Source organism: Sciurus carolinensis, chromosome 2 (assembly GCF_902686445.1).
Source record: "Sciurus carolinensis chromosome 2, mSciCar1.2, whole genome shotgun sequence".
NCBI classification, from domain to species: Eukaryota; Metazoa; Chordata; class Mammalia; order Rodentia; family Sciuridae; genus Sciurus; species Sciurus carolinensis.
In genome coordinates, this window is record NC_062214.1 from 21,516,975 (window position 1) to 21,538,423 (window position 21,449).

At 48.1% G+C, this 21,449-nt stretch overlaps 1 protein-coding gene across 8 annotated transcripts in view; it reads right to left on the reverse strand.

The window, feature by feature from the left end:
* Dlgap4 (DLG associated protein 4) overlaps nt 1-21,449 on the reverse strand; it is a 175,764-nt gene that overhangs the window by 28,899 nt on the left and 125,416 nt on the right. Inside the window, exon 1 of one of the 8 annotated variants that reach the window (XM_047538764.1) lies at nt 2,316-2,431. The exons of the other annotated variants lie outside the window; for them this stretch is intronic. Within the exon in view, the coding sequence (XP_047394720.1) occupies nt 2,316-2,325 (10 nt within the window). The 5' untranslated portion in view covers nt 2,326-2,431. Of the gene's footprint in view, nt 1-2,315; nt 2,432-21,449 lie in introns of those variants that run through there. 8 annotated transcript variants of the gene reach the window in all.

Below are 21,449 nucleotides of genomic sequence, written 5' to 3' on the forward strand. Positions count from 1 at the left end.
CCTTTTTTACATTTTATTTTGAGACAGGGTCTCACCAAGTTGCTCAGGACCTCACTAAGTTGCTGAAGCTGGCTTTGACCTTGGCAACTCTCCTGCCTCAGCTTCCTGAGCTGCTGGGATTATAGGCGTGCACTGCCACCATTCTTTCGTTCAAGGACAGGATCCCTTCATTCCCTCTTGCCTGAACTTCTACCATTTGAATACTCCTTTGGTGGTAAGGGTGCAGAGGCCAGAGAGCAGCCCAAACCAGAAAAGTCTGGTTCGAACCCCAGCTCTGTCATTTGCCAGCTGTGTGGCCCTGTCTCCTTGAAGAAGGGCATGATGAAATGGACTGTATCACAGAAGCCAGGCTCAACTTGGCCTGGGGCTGGCATGATCCTACTGGTGTCTGGTGCAGAGGGAACTGGGACAGATTTCTACCACTCCCCAGCTACTGGTTCTCTGACCAGCCCAGGGGAAATTCCTCCCTCCCCAAGAACTGGACATTTAGAGCAGTTGTTGAAGTCAACCACTCACTGGAGAACCCAAAGGACAGCACTGGTTCACTGGGATTTCAGGAATGGATTTGTTTGACCTAGAAAGTCCCAAAGGAAGCAGGTTTTGGTGCTGGTAGTGGGGGGGAGAGGCTTGCTGCATTAGATCAGAACAGTGAAGCCAGCCCCAATTTGCTCAAAAGGAATCTGTCCTGTGAGAGTGCAATAATTACTGTAGGGCAACCAAAGCCTGGCTGAGGCTGTGTGATCCCAAAGTCCTGGTCTCCATCTGTGGGGTGGGGATAATATTGGCCATGAGGAGCAGTATGTGTGATGGTCTCCAGGATGTGGTGGGGAAGAGGCTTCCCTTCTCTCAGGAGACAATAGGACTACCCAGAGTCAGCAGTCTGGACAGAAGGCAGAGCTCCAGCCACTCTCTCAGAGCTGACAAGGTCCAGGGTCCTGTTGAAGCATGTAGAGTAGTCAGTCATTGGAAGGAAAGTGAACGGGTGAGAGGCCAGGTCAGATGCAGTAAGGGCCAAATGTGGTAAGAGGAAAAGTGAACTTATTTTGGATTCTGTCTCCTGGGGTATAGGTCACAGACAGATAAGTGGTGTGACTAAGAGAATTTGGGGATGTGGGGCCTCTCAAGGAGGTGGGAATCTCTGCTCTGAGACCCACTTCCTAGGACAGGGGTATGGGGCCCTAACCTCATTCCCAGAGCCCACATGCAGGAAATACAGGCCAACGCCTCACCCTTGGCCCTGCCAACATTCAATCCCTCTCTCCTCCCCAACCTCAGTTCCTTCTGTGATTGCTGTGTCACTTTCTCTGGGAGTCCTCCCCTGACTACCCTTCTCTCCCCCATCACCCAGGAACCTCCATCAGAGCTCCCGTCATTTATCAGCTCCTTTAAGAATCTGTTGCTAGGTACAGGCCAAGAGCAGTAGGGGGTGTGTGTGGTGAGACTCTGTCTTGGCAGAGGCCCAGGTTAATGACTCAAGCACAGAAGGCTGTCAATAAATATTTGTTGAATGAGAAAATTAACCTCATTATCAGTACAAAAAACACTCATGTGCCAAAAAATCAAGATTATTTGGTGATAGAGAAGCCTCCCAACACTTCAGCATCCACGACTGCAGACCCACTCCAATTCAGAGCCCCTCTGGCTTGGTTCCAACCCGCCCATTTCTGCAGCTTCAACTTCTCCCTGCCCACCCCCTCAGCACGCTCCTTCCAAACACACTATAGGTTCATGAGCCCAGGCCTTTACCTATGCACCTCTTCCTGCTAGAACACTTTTCCCTGCCCATAGCACTTCTGTCCTTCTGCCAGTCTCTACCCCTGCTCTTTCTGGCCCAGACAGATCCTTTCTCTGTGCATCAGTTGGCACACTCAGGGCTGTGATCATGCCTCTGACTTAGCATGTTCCTTGGGTGTTGGTGGCCCAGTTCCTGGCCCAGAGGGCACATAGCCATCATCTGCCAATTAAACTTCACAGGGAAGCTAGGTGTGGTGGTGCACACCTATAGTACCAGCTACCTGGGAAGATGAGGCAGAAGAATCTCAAGTTCAAGGCCAGCCTCAGCAACTTTGGAAGACCCTGCCTTAAAATAAAATAAATAAATAAATAGGGTTAGAGATGGAGCTCAGTGGTACAGTGCTTGTCTAGCATGCATGAAGCCCTGGGTTTAATCCCAAGTACCACAAAAACAAGGTTTTAGAGGGCGGTAAGTACCCCAAGGACCCAAGATATTGGAGCTGGGAGGCCCCCAATCCTCCAAGATGTAACTGTGCCCTGCCCTCTCTGCCCTAAGAGATGTTCTATGTGCCACAATTTACAATATGGCATGCGAGTCCAACTCTTTCTCCATTCAGTCTGGAAAACTTGTTTTCCTGGGATGCCTGGGTGTGAGCACTCCTGCAGTGTGTCTGCTCCAGCTGGTCCTTGCACTTATTTTCAAAGATCCTGGGTGAAGTGCCTGCTAGGAACATAGCACAGAGAACCACCCACCCTGTGGGCTGCATGCTTGCCCCACCCCTAGTCTCAGCCATGCAGGTCACTCATGCCAAGCCTCAGAAAGGAACCAGTTGCACCATGCAGCCTCTGTTCAGTTTGTCCCTGGACCTAGACATCTAGTCCAGCCTTCCTGCACCCAGTGCACAAGTCCTTGCTTCTTCAAAGTAGAAGTTATCTTTGTCTCATTATTTCTCCCGTCTGTCCCAAGAATTTATCCACCAATTTATCAAGTCAGAACAAATTTGTTTCCTTATTTTATTTTCCATGTCAAGGTGTGCAAGGTGGCCACACAGAGCTTCAGGAGTAGCTGTGACTCCATCTCCCAAGGGATCTGGAGGACATAGCAGCCCCAAGAAGCTGATCCTGCAAGTGCACTGGAGACAAGGCTGGACTTGATCCTGAAGCCAGCTTGGCATGCTGGCTCCCAAGGGTCTGAGTCTGGCAGGGGGCTAAAGGAGAGGGGTCCTAAACTCCTCAAGAGGAGCACAGCCACAATGTGAGAGCTGTGGCAAAGGGCCTTACAGAGAAGGCAGAGGCCAACTCTAGGCCCATATGAGTGGAAAGGGCTGGCATTAGACAGAACCAGGTTCCCTCACCTCCCTATGCTACCTCTGCCAGGCTTAGCAAAGGGCTTGTTGGAGGAAGGGTCCAGGGCCTGTTCCCCACCCCTACCCAATAAGAAGCCTATCAACCATGCAACTAACCCAGGTGATTCACTTGTATGCTATGGTAAAAAAAAGAAATCAAGGGCTTCCACCCACCTGGTTCCAAATTCCTCCCTCCATTCCTGTTTCCTCCCCTCAAAGTGGGGGAAATTAGGAAAGAGCTGCAAGCAGCTAGGTCAGGATCAGGTACAGATGGCCCTCTCAGAGCCACTTCTCTGTTGATAGCCCCTCTGTTGCAATCTGAGCGCCACCCCCCTCACTGTGCCTCAAGAGTTAGCAACACTGAACTGGCAGCACCTCTCTGGCCAACACCCTCCCAAGTTCATCTAGGGATCCTCCACTGCTCCCTCAACCTGGCTCTCCCTAACTTTGCTGCCCATCCTTCCCTTTCCTGGACTACAGTCAACCTCCCCTAGACCTCCCTACACAATTCTGCTCCCTGGCCTGCCAACTCCAGTGCTGCCCTTCCTGTCCCTCTACCCTGGCTAATTGAGGAATCCAACCATATCACTGCTTTGCGTGAAACCTTTTGATAGTGCCAGTGGACTTGGAATTATGCTTTTCCCATTTCTGAAATACCTCTTCAGTGAGGGTATTCAGGGCCTCCAGAATCTGTACCTGCCTTAGGCTCCAATGTCTATAGAACAATAGGTTACACAGGCATCACAATGGTGAAGATGGCCAGCCCTGTCCCGTGATGCTTGCACAAAAACCAAGATGCAGTCCTGTTCATGATTCGGACGATAACAGCTGACCTTACTGACTGGAGCCAGGCATGGGCAAGTGCTTCTTGTACAGTTGATCCTCATTATTCATGGACTCTGTATGTGGGAATTTACTTACTTAAATCTACTTTTAACCAGAGGACCCATGCTTGAGGGGCTTTTGCAGTCATTCACACACACAGCTGAGGTAGAATAAGGTGACACTCCACCTTTTCACTTCAGCTTTCATACAGTAAATCAGTGTCCTTCTCATGGTCTATTTAGTGCTACACTTCTCCCATTTTTGTGGTTTTGTTGTGATCTCTTTAAAACCCCCATGTGTATTGCTGAAGTGCTGTCTAGTGTTCTAAGTACAGAAGGCTGCAATGTGACTTATGGAAAAAAGTGTGCTAGACTAGCCTCATTCAGGCCTGAATCAGTGCTGTTGGCCTCAAGTTCAATGTTAAAGAATCAGTATCGTATTAAATAAAGAGTCTTTAAGCAGAAACACATGTAAAACAAGGTAGTGATTTGCTGGGGCAGGTGACCAGAGGCTTGCAGGGACCCCATACTAATCATGGGAGCAATGGTTTGGTATTCGCCATGACTTTATAGAGAACTGACTTCAGCTGTATGCTAGCTCACTGAGTCCTCAAAACCATGGCCTACGAGGTTCTGTCACTGTCCCATTTTATAGAGTGATGAAGTGATTCGGCCTTATCAACTCCCGGCAAGGTAGTGTTAGGCTGGGGCTTGAACCCAGGCTGCCCAAAGGCTGAGCACTGGGAGGGTCAAGGGGCAGCCTTGGAAACCCACAAAATGGGGTGTGATACCCAATGTACTCTGGGAAAGAGCCAAGCAGATGAAAGATGTGAACTGTCTGTAATCACGGGGTGGGCCCCTGTCACTCCTGTTACCACGATTTCTGGATGAAGGAGCGTGATCACCTCCTGGGAGAAAATCTGGGGCCTTGTGGTGAAGGGATTTCTGTGTGCAAAGGAACAGCAGCCCAGGGCATGGGAAGACATGCTGAGCAGGGCACAGCATGGCCAAATGGAACTGAGGCAGTCTAGCTGGTGGAGGAGAGCTCGGGACCAAGGCAAGGAGAGCAAGAGAGGGCTGGCTCTTTCCAATCGGGGTCCTTGGCTTCTTGGGATTGTCTGTAAAATGGGAACAGAGGTACCTTCATCTTGCCCACAGCAACCCTCTTAAAGTTCTGCCAGGTTGGGCTGTGGTCAGAAGATTTTACAGCACACAGGCCTTGAAAACAGTGAGGAAGATGTTATCACCTATCATCTCAAAAGCTCCAGTGTACTTGGCAGCTCTGCAGGGAAGTCCAAGGCCATCTCAAGCTGAGAAAATCCAGAATGAAAGTGAATCTTCTCCTCCCCCACATCAGCCTTGCTCTCCCAGGAGAGGGGACCTCTTGTACTCAGCTACACATTCCAGAAGTGTGGGAATTCCCACCCTTCCCCCATTGGCAGCTCATCCCCTTGCCAGGAAAGCAATATTATTACAGAGGCCTATAGCCTCAACCCTCTCGCCCCCACTTATTTGTGGCCTGGCTTACCCACAATCACTCTCTGAATCCTGAAGTTTTTGCTTTTGTTTTTGGCACTGGGGACTGAACCCGGGGCACTTCACCACTGAGCCACATTCATAGTTCTTTTTATTTTTTGAGACAGGATCTCTCTAAATTGCTTAGGGCCTTGATAAACTGCTGAGGCTGGCCTCAAATTTGCAATCCTCCTGCCTCAGTCTCCTTAGTTGCTCGGATTACAGGTTTGTGCCACTGTGCCCAGGTGAATCCTAAAGTTTTTTTTTTTGAAATATTTTTTTAGTTGTAAATGGATATTTTATTTATTTGTATTTGGTGATGAGGATTAAACCAGGGCCTTACACTTGTCAGGCAGGCACTCTACCATTGAGCCACATCTCCAGCCCCGAATCCTGAAGTTCTTAAAAGTGCAAACTGGACTACTTCTTCCCCTTCTAAAGCTCATCCCCACTTTATGCAGAATAAAATCCGCAGTGCTTACCTCAGCCATCACAGGAACTGGTCCCTGCCTGCCCTCTCCAGCCTCTGCCCTTGTTCAATCACAGCAGCCTCTTTGCTGCTCCTAAAATGCTCCAAGTATCTCTCACCTCAGGGCCTTTGAGCCTGCTGCTCCCTGTCTTCTCATCTGTGCAGTCTGCCTCTTATCCTGACCTCAGTTCAAGGGTCCTATCTTCAGTGAGACCTCCCTGACCACCTTGCCTACGGCTGTTACTCCTTGTTTGAGGATCCTGTTGTTTCATTCATGCATTGATCACGTACTACTTCTCTTGTCTTTTCTCTCTCCTCTACCAGTTAGGGAACCTGAGTATCTAACATAGTCCCTGAGGGCAAGGTCCTTGGGTATCTTACATTACCATCTTTTCCCAGCACCAAGCCCAATACGTGGTAGGGCTCAGTAAATTGAATGAATGAACAAATATCTATGTGACGACTGAAAAAGAGGCTTGGGGAAGCAGAATGATCTTCTCCTGGCTGAGTTGGAATCAGTAAGGCCCAGGCCAGGGTTCTGAATTCCCTTCAGCTCAGACCCCAGCACACACTCACATACCACCCCCACAGGAGCACAATCTGATAGGAGGTACAGCTTTGAATAACTCTACCTTAAGTTGGGCAATGAGGCTATGGGAATGAGAGCTCAACAAACCCTAAGCAAAGGGGTGTCAGAAATTATCTGAAAAATTGCCATTCTTGAAAGAAAATAAGTGGGCTTCCGGCAACACTCTGCAAGCAAGAGATATCATGTGCACAGATTGAAAAGAACCGTTAATGAGCCAGTCATGGGTCAGGTGTGACTTTATCCACCTGGAGACAGCTCCAGGAGAAGAGGTAATGATCCCTGATGTTTTATAGATGAGAGAAGAGGCATTTCACTTTTAGGAGTGGCAGTGCAGAAAGCTCTGCTTTGTGAGGCCAGGCTGCCAGGTCCTAAAGTCAACAATGGCTATGGTGGGCCATGTACTTGGGTTAGGGCTGGCAACTCTTCTGGGCCTTGGTGTCCCCAGCTATAAGTAAGTGGGCTGACTTTGAATGGGGCTCACAAATTCAATATCTACAGGTCATCAAACCCCTTTGACCCATATCTGCCATGTGGAAACTTGGGCACAGCATTGTCAGAGTTACCAAGTGTGCAAGAGAAGCTAGAAATCTGGATTTAAAAAAAAAAAAAGTCTCTTAATTGTTCAGCAGGCCTAGCATTCCCATTTCACAGAGGAAAAAAACTTGAAGCTTAGAAAAATGAATCATCCAGAGTCACACAGCTCATAAGCAGAATCACCAGGATCTGAGACCAGGCTTTTGGAACACAGCCAGTACTTCTTTCTATCAGCTGCTCAGCCACACTTCCACACTGGGTATTAGGAGCTAGCTGCCAGGGCCTGCCTGAGATTTTGGTCAGGCCAGGTCCCCCATCAGGACACAAATGAGCCCTTATTCCTAAGGGTCCTTAAGCAGGCTTTGACTATTTCCTTTCAGTGGTTTGATGGTGGAAGCCTTTGGCTTTGTTGGTCATGAGGAGAGGGGCCTGGTGACCCCAGGACATGGCTAAAAAAGCAACTCGCTGCCTGTGACACTGCTGCCCACTGCCCTATTTGGCCAGGAACACCAGCCCTGACATGGGTTTCCCAGACACTTAGGATTTCTCCAGTTTGGTGCAGTCTCACCACAGCCTGAAAAGTAAGGGCTACAGAGGTGGAGTCATGTGTCCCAGTCCACACAGCTAGTTCGTAGAGTGCTAAGACTGGAAGGAGGGTATGGAACCTCTGAATTCCAAGGCTGCGGTGGGGGACCAGGAATTAATATAGTAATTACAGCAATTTCTAAATCAGGTTCCAGGGACCCCCAAGGGGGTCTAGGTCTCCCATTTACTCCAGGTCCTTTGAAATAGCTTCATTTTCATTTTTTCCACCATAGAAAATCCTCATATGGCATTTTTTTTTTTTTAGTTGTAGGTTTTTGTTTTGTTTTTTAGTTTAGTTGATGGACAGCATGCGTTTATTTTATTTATTATTATTTTTTTATGTGGTGCTAAGGATTGAACCCAGGGTCTCAAATGCACTAGGCAAGTGCTCTGCAACTGAGCTACCGCCCCAGCCCCTTGTATGGTATTTTGAGGTCCACTAGACTAATTCAACCTCTCATAGTGCACATGGGGAAATGCAGGAGAGAGGCAAATGCACTCACTTAGGATCAGGCAGGAGAGCTGGGACCCTGGCCTACGCTCTTCAGTGTAGGGTGGTCCCTGCTCCCTCCAACTGAATGCCTCCAGCTCAGGTATTCAGGGGGGCAGCCACTCATGGCTGAGTCCTGCCTCCTCCAGGTGCTGACTGGGGACCCCCAAATAGCAAGTTGTTTTCCAAAGACCATTTCCACCACTATTTCCACCAGTGAGCAACTCATGGGAAAACACTTACCCCTCACCCATCCAGTGCTGGAACCTGCCACAGATATTAGCAAAGTTATCCTCAGAGACTCACTTGTGTGTCTGCTCTACCCTCTGGGACACCTTCTTGTCACCTGGTGGTGCCAGCTCCTAAGCTGTAGGCTTTCTCTTGTATATCAAAACTATAACCACTTGTGGGGGACACTGGTGAGTAAGGCTGCCAGAGTTACAGAGCTGCCATGGCTCTAGTCCAGTGCAAAAGCTGGACAAGTATAGCACATCTGGCCTGTGAGGGAGTAGCGGGTGGAGAATGAGAGCTTTGGTTGCTGTTGTTTTGGCAATGGGGATTGAACCCAGGGACGCTCAACCATTGAGCCACATTCCCAGCCCTTTTTATTTTTTATTTTGAGACAGGGTCTCACTAAGTTGCAGGGCCTCACTAAGTTGCTGAGGCTGGTCTCGAATTTGTAATCAACTTCCCAAGTTGCTGGAATTTGTAATTCAGGCAAGATTTGGCTTTTTAAACACTGTTTGGCTTTTCAAGTATTGGCTTTAACAGGTCAGCCTTGTTGCTACCTTTCCAAAGCCCTAGGGTCCCTGGAGTCCAGGCTGGGAAGTGCTACTTGGAAAGAGCCTCAAAAAACCACCCGCACTTCTGGAGGGCTGACATCAAACCCTGGTGACGGGGTTACAAAAGTTGGGCTTTTCAAAAGCTGTCAGAGACACTTTGTCCAGTGTGCAAAGTCAGACACTGCCAGACCCTACGCACCTCGATTGCTAGCCTCTTTCGTCATTCTGAATGACCAAGTGCATCCCAGAATAGAGAGAAGGTGTTAATAGGCTCATTCACTGTGCCTGGAGTGACAGGTGGTATATCAAGTGACAGAAGCAGGAGTCAAGAACCCTGGGCAGCCAAGAGACGGGCTGAAAAGAACAGCACAGGACTGAATGGGGAAAACCATGAGTTCAGTTCAGGTCAGCACAGGCCATGCTGCTGGCTTCTGTGCCATGCACCCAGGCACAGAGACACAGGAGGGGAGAGCCCCCTCCTCAGACCTTACATTAAGATCCTGGGTTTGAGAGCAAGACTACTAAAAGAGAAAAGCAGCATGTAGAAAAGTGGCTTAGTGACTCTGGCGAATCACAGACACTTCTGAGGCTTCACTGACAGAGGAAGGCACAGGACCAGAGAGGGGCTGTCCCCACTGAATTCTGGATAACACTGTGGTGCTGCAGGCAATTCTAGGGCAAGGGATGTAGTTAAAGTGGAGCTTGAAGAGAAGACAGCAATCTACACAGTGAGAAGTCTCCAAACCATTCCATTATAGTAAGAGCTTATTTGGGGACATCATGTACTGTACCCTGGGTTGGCACCAGGGACCAGGATGTGTAATTCTTGTCCTGAAGAAACTCACAGTAAAGTGCAAAGACGACAATGACCTGCCTCCTTACGCCTCATGGTGCCATGGGTACCACGGTAGCCATGTGAAGCTGCTTGAGAAAGCCTGGAACTGATTCAACAAGAGTGACCAGTGACATCTATGGCAGACTTGTCACAAATGGGGTGTGTGACAAGTCATGCCTAGTATAATGGGGGGGGGGTGGCTTGGAAAGACTGGGTTGGACAGCCTGGAGGAGAGAGGATTCAGAAAGGCATAATTGCTGTCCTCAAATACCTAGAAGAGCATCACATGCATGTGGCCTTGGGGAAGGAGCTGTTAAGTGGAAGCAGACCATTCCTCCTCATAAAGAGGAGCTTTCTAAGAGGTGGAGCTGGACAAAGATGGAAGAGGGGCCTAGAAGATGGCCATCAAGGCTGGACACAGGCACAGTGGATGCTGGGAGGGGACCCAAGCCCCCACAGGTGTGACCTTCAAGATTCTTTTCAGGCTTGAGATGCTCTTTTTTTTTTTTTCGGTACTGGGGATGGAATTCTGAGGCACTCAACCACTGAGCCACATCCCCAGACCTATTTTGTATTTTATTTAGAGACAGTATCTCCCTGAGTTGCTTAAAGCCTCCCTTTTGCTGAGGCTGGCCTTGAACTCACGATCCTCCCACCTCAGCCTCCCGAGCTGCTGGGATTACAAGCGTGCGCCACTGCCCCAGGTCCTGAGATGCTCTTTCTTTGTCCTCTTATTTCACATCCAGTTCTGACATCATCTCTGTGTATGTGACATTCATAGTTCAAACTTGTTTTTTGCCTCCAGAGAACTGCTATCAACAAGCATAAAAGGAGAATGTTTATGCTGCCTAGTCACATGGGAAATGACAAGAGGACAACACTGGAATTTCAGATGGCAAAATCAAGGCTTCGACACCTTTGTCTGAGGAGTTCAACAGCCCAAGAGCCCCTATCTAAGTTCATCCCCAGAATGAGATCAGTGGACACTTGTTCACTCCTCCCTGCCCCCATGAAATACTTGGTTATGAGTTACTGAACCTGAAGATTTGGAGTCCCTGGTTCCCATATTCACTCATCCTATGACTTGGGCCTCAATTCTCCATCTATAAAATGAGCGACGCTGGCTTACTTGTACACTATCTATAAAGCTCCTGTGAGAGTTCCTGAACAGACAGGTGGGAAAGGGCCTGGTGGGTGAGGAACTGACACTAGAACAGCTTGGGGGGCCCACTTATCTCCTGAGCAAGGGGCCTGCATAGCTGCTGGGGATTCAGCAGGTCAGAGGCCAGGGATTCTTGGTCTGGAGCAGAGGTGAGGGGTCATATTCTCTCTAAGGGGCTATGCTGAGGAAGGTTCAGTGTCCTGCCTGAGCACCCAGTTATCCACCCCACCACACCATGCTTGTAACAGCACTGTCCTCACACTTGGGGTAGGGAACACTGGCCTCCTAGCCTTGCCAACCACCTCTCCAACTTCTTGTCAACACTCTCTTTATGCCATGAGAACACGCTATGTTCTCAGCTTCCAGGTCTTGGCACAGGCTTCTTCCTCACTAATTCTGCTTCTTCTGCTAGGTCTGTTCCAGCATCACCCCTCCAAAAAGCCTTCCTGGAGTTTCCCCAGGACACTGCTGTGGCTCCTCACTGAGCCAGCACCCATGTTTAGGTGCACTGCAGGTCCCTGTTCATCACTGCGTGTTTACACCTGTTTACGTTACAGTATCTGTCTTTAGATCCTGAGCTTCCTGAAGGCAGGGACCATGTGGTTACATCTCTGACCCCATTCCTGGACCAGAAGAGGCACCCAGGTGAATGCTTGCTGGTTCTTGAGAGGTAGGATGCCATCCTGGCACTGGAAGACTCTGAGGACTCAGCAAGTAGCGCCTGTGAGAGGCGACGTGATGTGCAGAAGACAAAGGTCAACAATCAAGTCTTGACTGTGCTATTCCATCAAGTCCCCATAACCCTCCCTGTTCAACTTTCCTCCCAACCACCTTTGAAAGCACACTGTGATGCATTTAGGAACATCTCTTTGAAAGATCATTAATCACTCCATCCTGTCCATAATACCCTGCTCCCACGTGGCCCAGTGTTAGCCACACCCTAAAAACTGTCTGAATATTAGTGACTAATAATTATAGTTACGAGGTATTTACCATCTGTTCAAGAACTGGCTATTGAAGAAGCCCAGTCACTGTCTGAGGTCCTTATATTGCATTTTATATTTGACCCCCACGAAAAGATATTTTTACCATTTACCACTATGCTGCTAAAGAAACAGCCTCAGAGAAGGTGAGGGATCTACTCGGTGTCACACAGCAAATCATACTCTATCAGTTAAGTGAATGCAAATCCTATAGGTTTCAACCTCCAAGACCCAACCTTCATGGTATTCAGTCTCACAAGCAGCAAAAATACCAGCTTGTGTCAATAAGACTGACATAAACGTTCCTACAGAGCTTAGAAGTCACCATAAAAAGTTAAGTTTGCCCTTCCTATCAGCAGGTGGGATGTGACAACAATGCACTTTCACAAAGGCCCTGAGCTCAGGCCAGCACCTCAACGGGCACCTGAAGAAAGTGGACTTTACCTTAATAACTTCTATCCCTCTAAGGAGATCCTCTGCCCTGATGTTTTTGCCAACGCACTTCCCCAGGCTTCAGGCTGTCCTGCCAGACTCTTTCCTACTCTCACAAAGAGACCTGTGACATCACTTGCCCCTTAAACAGTCTCTTCCCCTCTCAGGACTGCCACCCATTGGTAAAAGTAAGGTGCTGCATTAGGATGGGGATGGCACAGGGGATGGCATTCAGGTTCCACTGGGCACACTACTTCTAGTTGAATGGTACTCCTGAAAGTGTCCTAGCTCAGTAGAAGTGCTGTGATTGACTGGTGCTGTCTACCATGGGTCCAGTATTAAGAGTAACTGCCAAGTGCAAGGTATTTCTATCCTTAGGCAAGATAATCACCATGTAAACACTTTAAGATGATGTTCCTATGATGCAGAACCATCATCTTTGATTACCTACCAAAACCTTTACCCCTGCCCCCATCTTCCTTGCAGGTTCAACGATGCTGGAGCTTCTCAGGCAAAGTTTTAAATACGTATGATGGGAAAGCAACCACTTGCTCTTTAGTCCACTGTCCTTTGAAAGACTGACCGACATGGAATACCAAATAGCTGCAACCTACAGAGTAAGAGTGGCTGGGTTTCAACCCAATTTTGGCAGCTAAGTGCTATATGATCTTGGACTAGTCCCCTTACTTCTCAGTCTCCATGTCTTCAAGTTTCACTGCATTTAACCATGTCTAACACTAAATGAAGAGTCTCAAAGCTACAAAGGGAAGTTAATTACTGACTGTCTCACAGATTCTGGGCAGTACTGTCCCATTTCCCAGCAGAGGAAGCTGAGGCAGAGAAGCAGAGGGACTTTGCCCAAATCCTTTAGCAAACAAGTGGCCAATGGAAGTATTGTGCTTGGGCCCTCAATTAAATTCATGGCCCTCCCTAACCCACCTTTTGCCTCCACGGAGGACTGAGGCCAAGCTCCTCACAGCATCATGGGCTTTGGAAGCAAGGCTGCCTCTGGAGGAAGCCCTCCCAGGGGATCAACAGTCTTTAGCAGTTCTGCTGGAACACAGTGACACACAAGCTTAGCTTTGCAGTGTGCATTAACTTGGAAAATAAACCATTACCATAAGAGTTAATTACTCAGAGATAACCCCACCGGCTTTTCAAATACACCTCCTTAAAAAGGGCTAGTGAATGAGGCTACCAGAGTAGTCAAATTCACAGACAGAAAGCAGAATGGTGCTTGCCAGGTGTGTGGTGTGGGGGATGGAGCATGTTCAATGTGCGCAGTTCCAGTATGGGATGGTGAGGAGCTCTGCGGATGGATGGTGGTGAGGCAGCACCACTAGAGAATATATTTAATGCTACTCAACTGTACACTTAAAAATGCTTAAAATGGTAGATTGTTATGTATACTTTGCCATAATCTTTTAAAAATGGACCAATGAATAGTTCACTGATTTCTGACAATGAGTCCTAATAGTTATCAAATTGCTTTTTCTCACTTCAAATCCAAAAGTCACAAAATGAATTATTGAAAACTACTTTAAGCATGCTTTTTTTTTTTTTTTCTTCAGTATTTAGAATTGAACCCCATGGCACTCTACCACCAAACCCCTTTTATTTATTTAATTATTTATTTATTTTTGAGACAGGGTCTCGCTAAGTTGCTTAAGTTCTCACTAAGTTGCTGAAGCTTGCCTTGAACTTGCCACCCTCCTGCCTCAACTTCCTGAGTTGCTGGGATTACGTGTATACCACCATACCTGGCAGAACTTCCTAATTTCTAATTTGAGTTACATGTACTTGTGAACAAGGGCTGATTTATAATCTGCCTACATTCTCTTTCAGGAAATTGAGGAAACAAACAAACAAACAAAAAGAATTCAAATAGAGAATAGAGATTAGAGCCAGGCATCAGGCACATGCTTGTAATTCCAGTGACTTGGGAGGCTAGACAGGAGGATTGCAAGTTTGAGGTCAGCCTTAGCAAGACCCTGTCTCAAAATAAAAAACAAAAAGGGCTGGGATGTCTATCAACAGCAAAGCGTACCTGGGTTCGATTCCTAGTACTCCCTGCCAAAAAAAAAAAAAAAAAAAAAAAAGGAAAGATTGGGTGTGTAAGGGTAGTAAAGTGTGTGTTAATATCCCAGAACCTTGGAAAGGAGCTGGATGGGAGATTGTGTGAAGATAAAAGACAAAAAGGAAAAGAATACACTATACCACTTTATGGTATTATAAAATACAGAAAAAAGTCATTTTAATTTCTTTTCCCTAACACAATTACTTTTAAACTGAAACTTTTTAACTAAAGCATTTTAGAATGGTAACCTTGCTAAAAATTAATAGAAAGTTCTGCTTTGGCCTTCTTAAACAGAGAGTAAGGGAGAACAGAAGAGTGAATCAGAACTTCAAATCTTGACTAGGCTGGGTAACTCTGGGCAAGTCACATTACTTCAATTCCATTACCTATGAAAACAGCAATTAAAACTGCAACCTGCCTTCTTAAGAAACAAGAAAAGCCACAGTACTCTGTGCCCTTGGGCTCCCTCAGGGTGGGCAAAGTTGTTCACCTCAGACCTAACTAGTCTTACCAACCCATCCAGATGTAACAGCACCTCTTGGGGTTCAGCAACATACCAGCGATTCCCACCGCAGGGTTCATACCTGCTGTTTCCAGTCTGCCCTGGACTGCTTCCTTCCACCCTCCTGTCACCTTTCCCAGAGGCTCTCCCAGCCTCTTTGACTAGGTACGTCTCTGCTTCTATTTGTTTCTTCTTGCCAGCAGATGGTATCTGTTTATTTGCTACCTGCTTGGATGGGGACTCTAAGCTGGATGGAAGTCAACCTTGTTCCCTACTCTCCCTGACTCCTGGAAGAGCACCTGGTACTCTAGGTATACAAATGGCCACTTGTTTGAAAAGAGAAGTAGAGGTGGGTGGGGCAGGAGAGAAGATGGCTCTAAGGAACCCCAATCCTCTCCCCTGGACTGTTGCCAAGAACTGCCATGCATCCCCTTTGACGAAGCTGCTGGGACAGCAGGAGTGGTGGTGGCCCTGCCTCTACTGCGTGCTGTCAGGCAAGCCCTGCTCCCCCAGCCACCCTGCACTGGCTGCAGGCACACAGACACCTCCTGACTACCACACCCTTGTGCAGGGCAACAGCCACGTCAAGAAGCGTGGGAAGCTCAGGAAAGGCAAGAAAGTTCCAGGAGAGTCTGAAACTATTCACAGTACACACAATCACAAGCTTCTGTCCTCTCCCAGCAGGAAACTGCCCACATGACCCTCCAGAGACAAACCCAGAGCTGGATGCCCGGCAGACTCCAGCCCTGGACAGTCCTCTCCAGCTGATCTTGCCTATCCTGACTCCTGGACAGCCTGCCCTTTGCCTCCCCTTAAAAATTCTGTCTACTTGAGCCTACTTAGCTTAGAGTCTACTTAGCTGTGGTTGTGGCTCAGTGTAGACTGCTTACTTAGCATGTGTGAGGACTGGGTTCGATCGATCCTCAGCACCATATACAAATAAATGAATAAAATAAAGGTCTACTAACATCTAAAAAAAATTAAAAAGAAAGAAAGAAAGAAATGACTGGGGACTCTGAGGGTTGGGGCATAGGAGATCCTATCTGAGGTCACCCATCAATTCCGAGACAAACTGGCGAGAAGCCACAGTGCCTGCTCCCCGATCCCTGACCTCTATAAGTCCCTGAGGCTGAAACTAGGACCAGGGTAAAAAGGTTTTCAGGACATTTGGGTCCTGAGAAGAAACTGCTTCAGGTTAAGGTAAGTGCCCACAGTGACCGAGAGTTGAAGTTTCAATAGTGGAGAGGTGCACTCGCTCTTACCTTCAGGGACAGTGAATTGTTCTGTGAAAGCTGGATTTGAGAGGCCAGGGATTCTTTCCCAGGCTAACACTGGCCAGGCTCAGTTCAGTCCTTCCAGCAAAAATGGGAGTTTAAAAGGCAGTAGCTTTCCACCTGGGGGGCTCAGGGGTGGGACCACACCCGGGTGAGGCTGACTTCACTGGGGAACTGGCCAGCTCCCAGACTGCCCAGCCAGGACGCCACCGCCTGTCTGTAGCTTGGCGGCTTTCCCTGCTGGGTTACACCCAGCCCCGCCAGGCATCCTGAACAAGGGTAGGAGTGGGCAGGGATGAGGTCTGCTCTCCTCCTAGTGAGGCCTGCTTGGCCTTAGGTTCCCTAAACCTGCCCCAGCCTGGACTGCGTCTGAAGCTGCTGCTTCCTGCTTTGCTGTTTTCTTTCACTTTGGTTTTTAACCCCAAAGTGAAACTAAAGGCTGAGATGACGTGGGAAAGATGGTTGCACTAAGGATTGGGAGAGCTGAACACCTGGCTTCTACTCCTAGGCTCACTGGGAAACCTGGGAGGAGGCGCTCACCTTCTTCAGGTCTCAGTTTTTCCACTAATAAAATGGGAGAAACAAAGCTAGGAACTTTAACCATCAGACTTTCCCTTCCTCATTCCTACCACCACTGGGGGAAAAACAGAAGCTGGAGAGATGACCCAGGTGGCCCAAAGCACCCTGTTAGCCTGTAAGAGGAGGCAAAACTCTGGCAGCAGTGTAGATATCCTCCTAGCCTCCTGGACTACTTCTCCCCTACCTGCCATCTGAGCTCCTTTTTCCTCTGCTGACTCTCAAAGGTCCTGGCAAGCGGGGGTGGAGCAAATTCAGGAGACCCTGTCTTGGCAAACTGAGAGGGGATACCCACTATGGGCTGCCCTGAAATTCCCAGCCTCAGGGCTGATCAGGTCTCTGTGAAGACAACAGCCCACTCAGGACTGGTCCAAATGTCAAGCCAACCCTAGAGTACATACATGGCACACCTAGCTAGGTCCACTGCATGGGAATCTGTTTTAGGATATTTCCCACTGGCTACTTTACCAAATATTTATAAGAGCCCAGAGATAAGAAAAGTGCAAGTATGAGCCTCCCAACCACCCAGATGAGGAAAAGTGAGACTCAGAGGAAGGCAGGGGCACAGTGGCCAAGCCAGCATGGGGATTCGGGAGCTTGGTAAATATCTGAATGAGCTCACCTGCCCACTGTTGCCAAGCAAGTGCAGCACACACCTGAGAGGCTCATGAAGGAGGACTTCAAGTGGGAGGAGTAGGGTCTCTCCATGGAGCCCAAGTCCCAAAAGGTCCCAAGGTACTCATAACAGAGATGCCCACTCCCCTTCTTGGCTCCACTCCTGCCACTGCCAGTCCTTTTTCTCCTTCATTCTTACTTCCATCCCCCACACCTTACTAAGGAGAGTTATCTCCTTGGCTATGGGCTGCTGAATGACACCGCCAACTCCTTTCTCTCTCCAGCCTTGCTCCTCCTGTAAAACTGTCGGCTGGATTAGAATGGTGGTTTCTTAATCAAGGAAATTAATTTGAATCTGGTGGTGGGATGCTTTTAAAAATACATACATTTTTAAAATGGAAAAGGCAGTAATTTGAAATATTGGGCAAAAATTTAAATGCACAGACTCTCAGAAATAGCAATCCCACTTGCAGAAATGGTTTCTGCAGTCACACATGCATACAGACAAGTAGGGAAGGTACTCACTGCAGGACTGCTTATAGCAGCAAAGCTGGGGACAGAGTAAAGGAACCAACAAACGGTAGTCTACCATCAATGGAAAGGCACATGCTTATGAAAAAAGGCAGCCATGGACCTGGGTGTGCCCAGATAATAAGCTACAACTGAGACACACCTCAGTGGAAAAGGCAGGTACACAGCAGCAGGTAGAGGAGATGCTGCCACTTGTGTAATAAAAAGGGATGCTATTGACATAGCTGCTCACATATGCAGAGAATTTCTGGAAGGAAATGTCAAGTTTGCCCCTATCTAGGCATCTAGGTAGGAAAGACACTCATTTTTTCATCAGGTAGTTTCTTTTTAAAGTTTGAACTTTAGGTTGGGGAACAGGTCAGTGGCAGAGGGCTTGCCCAGTCTGGAATTTGGTCCTGGAATTCAATCCCCAGCACCAAAACCAAATAGTTTGGATTTTTAAACCATATGCATATATCTGCAATACAAATCTGATTTCTACATACAAAAACAACCCCAGCAAAATGTACCTAGAGACACCTTCCCCTAGATGGCTGGCATCAGACTCCTAGGGGGCAGGACTTGGCACCCAGATTTTTAAGTATCCTCTGAGAGTAGACTGGGGTAGCCCAAACTCTGCAGGGCTTGTGCAGGGGGTGTCAAGGAAGACTCTAAAGACAAACATGGCTGTGAGGATAGAAGGATATGAAGAAGGCTTTGAATGTTGAACACATACAGCTGACATGAAAGGGTCCCTACTGGGAGGGACTGGGTGAGTGGTCAGACTGATAAGAAAGGGGAAGGAATAGCTTTCACTACATCATCCTGGTTGTCCCTTTCCTCCTAAGTTTGCTTCCCGTTTTCTGGGAGGGGAGGGAGCTGAGCCAGAGTCCTTTCTAGACGTGCTCTCTGAGGACCCACCTTTATTTCATCTCATTTAATATTAAAGGAGGCAGGGAGGGTCCCCAGCTCAGCACATGGCCATAGGGCTCCACATCTGTGCAGACTGTAATCAAATATTTGAAGCCTGCAAAAAAGTCAAGCAAGGATCTTAAGCAAAGCAGCCTTTAGGCGATGTCCCCTAGGGAAAAGGAGCAGATGGCCTTCTGCTAAGATGCCCTTCCTTTCCTTCCTGTCAATAATTAAGTCGTTACTGAAAACCTCTTTTGTCACTTTTGAAGTTCACATTGCAGAAACTTGCACTTTGGCTTGCTTTACTATGATGCTCCAGGCTGAGGGTTCAGTCTAAATCCACAGGCACAAACCAAAGGAGTCTGCAGGGGAAAAAGCCTGCGGTAGAGGTGAACCCTGGGTGGAGCCTGGCCACATCTCAATGTGGTTGCGCTCTGAGAGGTCAGAAACATCTCCAAGACCCCAAGATTACTCTGCCTGTCAGTGTATCCCCAGGGCTGGCTCAGGAGTACGAGCACACAGTAGCACTTGATAAATATTCGTTGAATAAATGAGCAGCTTGGACAGAGTAAGCCACTTTCTATGAATGAACCTCAGTTTCCTCTTCTGGAAAATGAAGATGACAAGAATAGTAATGACTTCCCAGGGTTATGTAAGGATCTACTCAGATAATGTGGACAAAAGTGCTTTGCAGCTGGGTGCGGTGGGGCACGACTGTAATCCCAGCTACTCAGGAGGCTAAGGCAGGAGGATTGCAAGTTACAGGCCAGACTCAGAAACTCAGTGAGACCCTGTCTCCCAAAAAAAAAAAAAAAGGTGAGGGACTAGGGATTTAGCTCAGTGGTACAGCACCCCTAGGTTCAATTCCCAGAACCACCTACCCCCCAAAAAAGTGATTTGTAAAACAAAATGGCCTAAAAAGAATGAATATATGAGAACTAGCAAATTTTTGAGAAAGCATTTGGCAAATGGTAATCAAATGGATTACTACAATTGAAAGTGCAGATTACTGTAGTCTATTGTTCCAATGTCCAAATGATATTTCTTAGGCCATTTCTGTTCCAAAGGCAAATTATTCCGCTTCAAAGCCTTTGTTAAGATTTTGATATGAAAACATGGTTACAGTTACAATTGTTCCCTGCATACAACTGGGCTGAGAGAAAACCTGCCAAAGCAAACTGCTAGGGGTGTTTACTGGGGACAAGGGAGGAAAGGAGTAAGGGAGACCTGAAGACTGGCCCTACTATGTGGTTGCTCTGCCTCATGACCAAGTTCATGCTCAGGGGTGCATGTTCTGCACTGGAAGAAAAGAATGGCTAGCTGGGAAACCTTGTTCAAACCATCGATTCCCTAGCTGTGCACTGTGTCAACCACTGCTGCTTTCTACAGTAGCTACTTGGAAAGTACCAGTCCTCTCTGCTTTCTCTGTGTCAATGGGTATCCTAGCTGTAGCCTGAGAAATCAGACCTGGGATCCATCACCATGTTCTTCTTTACTAAACACCTTGGGACAAGTCCCTTCCTGCCTCTGTGGGTGACTGATTCCCCTGGCCAACCTAGAGAACACCCTTCTCTGTTGGGCACTAGCCAAGAACTCCACCAGGCCCAGTGGTGGACATGCCCACTACGGGACTAGACACAAAGCTTTGGAGGCTTCACATAGACAGAGGTACAAGTCTGCTGGTGTGTGGATCTCCATCTCCTTTGATTTTTTTTACCTTGAAGAAATTCTAAGCTGGCACCCAACTCTGACCTTTGGGATCTTCAGAAAATAGTTTTGTGGGCTTGAAGGGATATATTCATGTGCCCCTTATTCAAGGGGTGAGAATGCTCAGACCCCTGGGACCCTAACCCCAGAAGTTTCCTCTACAGTAAGCAGAGCTGAACTGTGGGAAGAATCAGGGTTGGAGACAGTCAGCCTTGGGTCTAAGTCACATTTTCCTTATCTACAAAACAGGGAAGATAAGTCCACCTGCCTCTGGCTTCTTGTACAGAGTTCACGAGAGCATCTTTAGAGGTCCTGGCATAGAGCCGGGCACAGAGCAGGTGCACAAGGAATGTGCTCAGACTACCACTTCCTGCCCCAAACCAGTAACACCCAACATCTTTCCCTCTGGCCCATCAGGCCTAGGGTTGGCAGGGAGCACAAAATCCTCTGCTACCCCATCTGCCTCTTCCCACTCCCATGGGCCCCACCCGAACTTCCTCCTGGATGCTTGCAAAGACTCCTCCCTGTCGTCTTTTTTATTCATTCCAATTCACCCAGCCTAATTCATGTTCTCGAAAGTCCTCCAGCTGTGCCACTCCTGGTCTAAAACCGTCCATGGCTCCCCAAGGCTTCTGCTTTTCTGCTGCTGTTCAAGGTTGCCTACAACCTCCTGGTTCCTCCTAGATTTTCCAGCCAGCGCTGTGAGGCACCAGTAAAACTAGCACACTCTGGTTCTCCAAATACAGGCTTACCTTCCAGCCCCTCCTCCCTCTGCCTCTGAACAAACCATTCTCCAGAATGCCAGCTCCACCCTCTGTCTCTGCAAATCCAGGCCCCTCAAAGGGCTCTTGTTTCCTCTGGCTCACACTCACTTCTTCCTTCTCAGACAATGTCTTTCCTCAGCAGACGCTTAATTACAGACTGTCACACAGTCTCTCATAATTGTAGGCCTTGTCTCTCGTCAGACCATATGTTCCCAGGGGCAGAGGCCTTGTC